At 38.6% G+C, this 8,366-nt stretch overlaps 2 protein-coding genes across 2 annotated transcripts; both read left to right on the top strand.

The window, feature by feature from the left end:
- The first annotated feature begins 1,667 nt into the window (after positions 1–1,667).
- Positions 1,668–4,193, top strand: LOC114547356 (antimicrobial peptide NK-lysin). Its single transcript, XM_028566688.1, has 4 exons — positions 1,668–1,814; positions 2,719–2,796; positions 2,896–3,053; positions 4,076–4,193. Exons 1-4 carry the CDS (start codon positions 1,668–1,670, stop codon positions 4,149–4,151), a joined length of 459 nt encoding a protein of 152 aa, XP_028422489.1. The 3' UTR covers positions 4,152–4,193.
- Positions 4,194–6,131: 1,938 nt separating this feature from the next.
- On the top strand, positions 6,132–8,234 carry LOC114547405 (antimicrobial peptide NK-lysin-like). Its single transcript, XM_028566766.1, is given in 6 exon segments — positions 6,132–6,192; positions 6,273–6,358; positions 6,843–6,920; positions 7,020–7,079; positions 7,082–7,176; positions 8,159–8,234. Coding segments are annotated over 6 exon segments (444 nt in total). The 5' UTR covers positions 6,132–6,143.
- The last annotated feature ends 132 nt before the right edge of the window (positions 8,235–8,366 follow it).

Below are 8,366 nucleotides of genomic sequence, written 5' to 3'. Positions count from 1 at the left end.
GTCACATCATATGGCTACAACTATAAAGATACAATGTGCCTGTTCCCAGCATTAGCACAACACTTTGCAATGGTTAGTTTGTTACCTGTGACGATATATGCTAAATGTAAAGTCTCTTTCTCTCAAAGAAATGTCTTAGTGGAAATCAAGAGAATAGTGGCAGCGCCACACCAGTTACAGAACAACGTGCATCTCAGTGTCATTCCAAATTACGCACAATAAGCAGTTTGAACTCACTGATGTAATGCCATTTATTTATTTTCTAAGTGTTAGTACGCTCAGTGAAACCCTGACTCAGAGGAGGAGAGGTTAGTGAGGCCAGCGTCTCCACGGCAGGTAACGGTGCGCACGGATCCGCTGCGCCACGCATGGATGAAATAATTAAAGAGTAAATAGGACTACAGTAACAAAAATATGTGCAGAATTAAGACAGTCAAGACGGCCCAGTGTTTGGTGGACCGGGTACACCTTGTTCACTTAATAGCCTACAAATCATCCACGGGATCAATTAGCATCACATGAGTTTGCCCACGCGACACAGCCACTATTTACAAAGTTATTGAAAGCAAAACTAATGACAAAAGGCACAACTCCGGGATGACTTGGTGCCGCCATCGTCAATGTATTTTTTTTATATGTGAGTGCGCGCACATAATTAACGGATGCGTTACGTTGCACATTATGGCAAAGGGCAGGGGACATAAAGCTCGTCATACGTTTCCCCAATATGCGCCAATAAAAGAAAATACACATACATGAATAAAATGAGATTTAAAAAGCAATAATTTCATGAAAACATGTTGTTGACGAAGCTCGAGTCTGAAGTCTTTTGGGAGCTGTTTGTGCGACTTAAGTGCGACTCGAGTCCAAGTCTCAGACTCGAGTCCCCATCTCTGCTATATAAACATATGTTACTATTTGATGTAGAGTTAGCTTAAAGCTTTATCTGCAGTCCCAGGTCCTAACTTAGAATAAATAAAGAATGAAACGTCAAAATGCCTAAAGCTTTTCATGATAAAATGAGTCCAGGCTTTCAGACCCGTTCCCATCACTCTTCTCTATTTAAAGGTGCTCTAAGTGATGTGACGCGTTTTTTAGGCTCCAACATTTTTTTGTCACATACAGCAAACATCGCCTGACTATCCTTTAGCTGCCTGTCCCCTGAACATGCTGTAAAAAAAATGCGGTCTTTGTAGACAGCCACTCCACAAACGGCAACAAAAACAAACTGGGCCAACCTGTCCCACAAACCATAACAAACAGTGTTCCAGCCAATAACCAACAAGAAGGAGCTGGTTGAGCCATCACTGCTGCAGGGTTAGCACGTAGGCTACTTCCACAATGCGTATTCATGACATGAAAATAGTGAAGATTTGTGCTGCAACACTGTGGCTCGAGTGCAACATTTCCTTGCCAAAGAGTGAGTGCATTGATGGGAAAATATTCAAGTCAAGATAAGTGGGTGGGGTTGTGAAGAGGGGGTCTGTGGGAGCATGCATGAGTGTTGTTGTGAAGGCACGTTCCTTCGGCTGTGTATAAAAAGTGTGTTATCACCAGACACACACACACACACACACACACACACCCACCCACCCACCACACACACACACACACACACACACACACACACACACACACACACACACACTCAGAGATCACCGCCAACAATGGAAACATCTTCAGTCCTCCTTGTGTGCTTTCTGGTGACATGTTCAGGTCTCTTCACAGTCTGGACAGTCCACAGTGGAAGCTTCAAGGTCAGCATTGATGACCAGGAGCAGGTTGACATGGTCATTTCGTTGAAGGCCAGCAAGGTAATGTAAAAACGTTTATGTTCCAGCATTCAACACTAACCTTGACTTTGGGCTTGACCTAACCCTAACCTCAGGCTCATGATCAGTGGTGGCAGTATTGCTTAGATCTTTAGCTTAAGTAAAAGTACCCGTGCAAGAAGTAAATACAGAAACAGAATTTACTTAAAGTTTCAAAAGTTAAAGTATTAATTCTGCAGAAAATGGCTTGTGGCTGGGGGGTCTGTGTAACGCTTATCAGTTCAATTTTCTAAGCACAAACAGACTTTCATTTTTTAATTTTCTAAATTTAGAAAATTAAAAAATTGCGTCTGGGCCCCAATTATTCAATACTGCAATGGTATTCTCTCCCTTGTTCGCCTAGCTACGCCCTGCCCTCCCCTCCCCCCTCCCCCCACTCGAAACCATCAGTTGCAAGCACCTCAGACCCCAGTTTTTTCATTTTGGTCCATATGCAGTTAATATTCCACAAAGTAGAGGAAGAGAATACAATTGCAGTATTGAATAATTGGAGCTCAGACGCAATTTTGTAATTTTCTCAATTTCTGATCCTCGGAATAAAAAACACAAAATTGGAAAAACAAGTTAAAGATCCAATTTTTTTAATTTGTCAAGGTGGAAAAATGTTTCTGTTTTCCCAAATGTCCGTTTGTGCTTAGAAAATTTAACTGATAAGCGTTACACTGACCGTGGCTCATATAGTATTAGCCTACTTCAAATTTTGACAAATACATTAATACACAATTAAAATGTCCCAATGTGCGCTTACGAATAATGTGTTCCTAATAAAACCATTTATTAGTTGTGTAGTTACTGTTTATTTAACATTTTCCCATGACATTAAGTGTTATTTTCAGAAGTCATCCCTTTACTAAGTATTAAAAATATGTGCCACTTTTATCTGCAGCTTCCAGGTGTGTGCTGGGCGTGCAACTGGGCTTTAAAGAAGGTGAAGAAACTAGCTGGACGTAACGCCACTGTGGAGGTAAAAGAAAAGCTTAATGACTGACATTTGAGTGAGCAGTATGATCTAGTTGGTGGTGCATTGTGTTATGAGCAATAATGATCATTTCTACTCTTACAGAAACTGACTTCAATGTTGAATTCCATCTGCGACCAAATTGGCCTCTTAAAATCTCTGTGCCGCAAGTTTGTGAAGAAGACACACCTACCAGAACTAGTTGAGGAGCTCACGACCACTGATGATGTGAAAACGATCTGTGTCAATACTGGAGCCTGCAAGTGAGTTACCAGCCCACCATTATATCATCCAACTAACAATATAACCTTAAATAGTGTCTCCAGAAAGGCCTTCCACACATTTCGTTATTCAGATATTATTACAACTCAGAGACGAATCCTCTTTCTTTCAACACAAAGTAACTATAAGTTTCCCTTGAGTATTTTCCAATTTATGCTACTTTATACTTCTACTCCACGACATTTCAGAGGAAAATATTGTACTTTTTACTCCACTACATTTATCTGACAGCTAGACATATGATCAGTTTATTACACATGACACTGCTATAGATTAAACTACACAACACAGTATGAGGTAGTTAGGTTTCACATCGACCAACTACAACATTAAACCACTTACATATTAACATTTATAACAATTATGGATGCACCAATCCAACTTTTTCAGTCCCGATACCGATACCAATACCAATGCCTGGGCTTTGTGTATCTGTCAATACCCGATACCAATCCAATACCGTTGTTGAATTAATAATACATTGTATACCTTCCACCTTATACCTTCCTTCCACTATGCGGAAAAGACTAAAAGCACCAGACTTTCCTAACTAAACATTACTTTCCTAACTAAGACAAAATAACATAGATGTAATGTATTGAATTCTTATTTATTTGTACACTCAACTCTTCCAGCATGTGACACACAGAGGGGAAAAAAACTAACAAAACTGGATCGGCACGTGGCTCTGTTAATTTTTCCGATCCCTTTCCAGCTATTTTTTCAATATTGGGACCGATATCTGATCTTAATATTGGATCGGTGCACCCCTAATAACAATGACAGGGGCCATTCTTCAAATGAGAATGTTTATTACTTTACATACATTATATTGGTAAGTAACATTTTGAATGCAGGACTTTGACTTGCAATGGAGTATTTTCACAGTGTGGTATGCAGCTTTTAGTAAGTAAATGATTGAATACAACTTCCACTACTGATTCTCCATTACATTTGAGAATTATTTTGACCTTTGCCTGATTTTCTTACGTACTCTCTTCAGGCCAAAGGAGTTGTTGGACCTGCACTTCTATCGAATGGACGAGGAGTCATCAACTGAAATGAATGAATATCCCTGATATCGTATGCATGGACAATAATTAAGGTGCACTTAATTTGTAAGAAAAACATAAACCACAATTGTTTCAAAAACCAATCAAGAATCTCTTTCAGCTTTCTTTTTGTCTTTACTTTGTGTTGCAGTTTTCCTTGTATCTTGATATAGTTTGCAATGTCTGTAATGCTATTTTCTATTTCTGTATCTGTGCACAGATTATATCAATAAATGTTTGCATTTCAAATTGTATGAACTGTGTCAGTTTAGTATTGCATCTGCACCCTTAAAGGGGAATCAATCAATATTTGTGAACATGAGATACTCTCTGTCAAGCCAGAAACCAGAGAAGTCTCAAACAAGTATAAAGTCTGGAGCTGCTCCATAAACTGATTTTGTGGACCCACAGAATATTTTTCTAGTTTTATAGCCAAATGAGCTTTATTCTGCTTTTACTCTGAAAACCATGCCCACCAAAGAGGAAACCAATCGACACCACAAATGACAAAATGTCTCTAGCTAAAAATCATTAGATTTTTTATAATAATATGATTATTTTATCAACCTATCTCTACCAGAGAGGACAAGCTATTAGCTAATGTTAGCTTTATGTTAGCAAGCTGAGGCACTTGCAAACAGAATACTGCATAGCTTTCAGATTTATCAACATCCACTATAACATGTGGTGTCTTACTGCCAACATGGTTTAGCTAAATTTATAGAAATAAAGTTGGCCTAAAACTGACATACGTGATGACATATTCATTTTGAAAATGGGCAAGGTTTCCCTTTAACCAGTTAAAGTCTCATAACTCCTTTAGTTAACTTTGGTGATTAACTTGCACACTTCTATGATTCAAAAACATTGACCCACTTGGCTTTGAAACTTTCTTACAAAAGTTAAAAACCAAAAAAAATTAAAAAAATCCTTTTAACATATTACATGAGACGGCCATTAAGCAGGTGACAAGGACATGCAAACCTGCACAAAAAAAGAAAACATGATTGTTATGAGATTCTGTAGACATTCACGTTCCCAAGAGGATGAATCTCTGTGATCTCCTGACTTTTCATCAACTACCATTATTAGTACTTAGTTGTGCTCGATATTGTCAAACAAAAGAGTAAAACGTTAGTTGTTCAGAGGACTTATATGAACCAGGAAGAATCTCTTCATAGAGATAAAAAAATAGGCCACTGAAAGACAAAAAAACATCATGAGTCACTTTTTTTTTTTTTCATATCAAATCATATAGTAATTCAGTGGATGCATCATGACACAAACACACTGCTACACATAACAAACTTAAGACTTTCACAGATACACATAAATACGGCGTACAAAATACATGAAACATATAAGCCATTTACACAGTATGTCCGAGGATGCCATGCCACTGGTGGTTCTTTTAGTGCAGTTCGCTCCTTTTGAAGATTTCCTGTAAGTGTACAGCCTCAAGTGATCACTGCTTACTAAACTAAACCTTAAAAGGATAGCACCCTTATTAAAAAAAAACGTTCTGTGTTTATGATTTCACATGGCTCAAAATTTTGTCTCAGTGATAAAAGATCTGCAATCGTCACTGAAGTACATTTTATTCCCCCCCTCTTCATGAGGAAGCTGCAGCAGAGAGCAGGCACTTGCTGTGGCGGTCAATGAAGTGTCCATGCGATGGACTGCTGTCCCAGCTCTGCTTTAAGGTCTGCCTGTCCAGCTTGTTGAGTCCCTGAGTTGTGGCTCGAGTGCAACATTTCCTTGCCAAAGAGTGAGTGCATTGACGGGAAAATATTTGAGTCAAGATGAGTGGGTGGGGCTGTGAAGAAGGTTTTTTTGTGATGGTGGTCTCCAAAAAACCACCTGAGAGTTTGTGCATGCTGTTGATGGTGTGGCATGAATTTCAGTCTGTGGGAGCATGCATGAGTGTTGTTGTGAAGCCCCTTCCCTCTGCTGTGTATAAAAGGCATGTTACCACCAGACACACACACAAACACACACACTCAGAGATCACCGCCAGCAATGGAAACATCTTCAGTCCTCCTTGTGTGCATTCTGGTGACATGTTCAGGTGTGCTGTTTTTTGATTGTATAACATTGTCTTTATCATGGAAGCTGTTGTTTAACATTTTCTATTTTGTCTCTTCACAGTCTGGACAGTCCACGGTGGAAGCTTCGAGGTCAGCATTGATGACCAGGAGCAGGTGGACGTGGACATTTCTGTGAAGGCCAGCAAGGTAACGTAAACACGTGATGGTCCAGCATTTAACACTAAACTTGACTTTGGGCTTGACCTAACCCTAACCAATCAAACTTTTAACCCTGACTTTATTTCTGATTGCAACTTAAACCCAACCTGAATAAACTCAGGCTCATGATCAGTGGTGGCAATAGTGCTTAGATCTTTAGCTTAAGTAAAAGTACCCGTGCAAGAAGTAAATACAGAAACAGAATTTACTTAAAGTTTCAAAAGTTAAAGTATTCGTTCTACAGAAAATGGCTTGTGGCTCATATAGTATTAGCCTACTTCAAATGTTGACAAATACATTAATACACACTTAAAATGTCCCAATATGCACTTACAAATAATGTGTTCCTAATAAAACCATTTATTAGTTGTGTAGTTACTGTTTATTTAACATTTTCCCATGACATTAAGTGTTATTTTCAGAAGTCATCCCTTTACTAAGTATTAAAAATATGTGCCACTTTTATCTGCAGCTTCCAGGTGTGTGCTGGGCGTGCAACTGGGCTTTAAAGAAGGTGAAGAAACTAGCTGGACGTAACGCCACTGTGGAGGTAAAAGATAATCTCAATGACTGACATCTGAGTGAGCAGTATGATCTAGTTGGTGGTGCATTGTGTTATGAGCAATAATGATCATTTCTACTCTTACAGAAATTGACTTCAAAGTTAAATTCCATCTGCGACCAAATTGGCCTCTTAAAATCTCTGTGCCGCGCAAGTTTGTGAAGACACACCTACCAGAACTAGTTGAGGAGCTCACGACCACTGATGATGTGAAAACGATCTGTGTCAATACTGGAGCCTGCAAGTGAGTTACCAGCCCACCATTATATCATCCAACTAACAATATAACCTTAAATAGTGTCTCCAGAAAGGCCTTCCACACATTTCATTATTCAGATATTATTACAACTCAGAGACGAATCCTCTTTCTTTCAACACAAAGTAACTACAAGTTTTACTTCGAGTATTTCAGAGGAAAATATTGTACTTTCTACTCCACTACATTTATCTGACAGCTAGACATATGATCAGTTTATTACACATAACACTGTTATCGATTAAACTACACAACACAGTATGAGGTAGTTAGGATTCACATCGACCAACTACAACATTAAACCACTTACATATTAACATTTATAACAATTATGGATGCACCGATCCAACTTTTTCAGTCCCAATACCGATACCGATGCCTGGGCTTTGTGTATCTGTCGATACCCGATACCGATCCAATACCGTTGTTGAATTAATAATACATTGTATACCTTCCACCTTATACCTTCCTTCCACTATGCGGAAAAAACTAAAAGCACCGGACTTTCCTAACTAAACATTACTTTCCTAACTAAGACAAAATAACATAGATGTAATGTATTGAATTCTTATTTATTTGTACACTCAACTCTTCCAGCGTGTGACACGTGCGACAGAGGGGAGAAAAACTAACAAAACTGGATCGGCACGTGGATCTGTTAATTTTTCAGATCCCTTTCCAGCTATTTTGTCAATATTGGGACCGATATCTGATCTTAATATTGGATCGGTGCACCCCTAATAACAATGACAGGGGCCATTCTTCAAATGAGTATGTTTAATACTTTACATACATTATATTGGTAAGTAACATTTTGAATGCAGGACTTTGACTTGCAATGGAGTATTTTCACAGTGTGGTATGCAGCTTTTAGTAAGTAAATGATTGAATACAACTTCCACCACTGATTCTCCATTACATTTGAGAATTATTTTGACCATTGCCTGATTTTCTTACATACTCTCTTCAGGCCAAAGGAGTTGTTGGACCTGCACTTCTATCGAATGGACGAGGAGTTATCAACTGAAATGAATGAATATCCCTGATATCGTATGCATGGACAACAATTAAGGTGCACTTAATTTGTAAGAAAAACATAAACCACAATTGTTTCAAAAATCAATCAAGAATCTCTTTCAGCTTTCTTTTTGTCTTTACTTTGTGTTGCAGTTTTCCTT

Source organism: Perca flavescens, chromosome 20, assembly GCF_004354835.1.
Source record: "Perca flavescens isolate YP-PL-M2 chromosome 20, PFLA_1.0, whole genome shotgun sequence".
Classification (NCBI taxonomy): Eukaryota; Metazoa; Chordata; class Actinopteri; order Perciformes; family Percidae; genus Perca; species Perca flavescens.
This window is presented reverse-complemented; position numbering and strand designations above follow the sequence as displayed.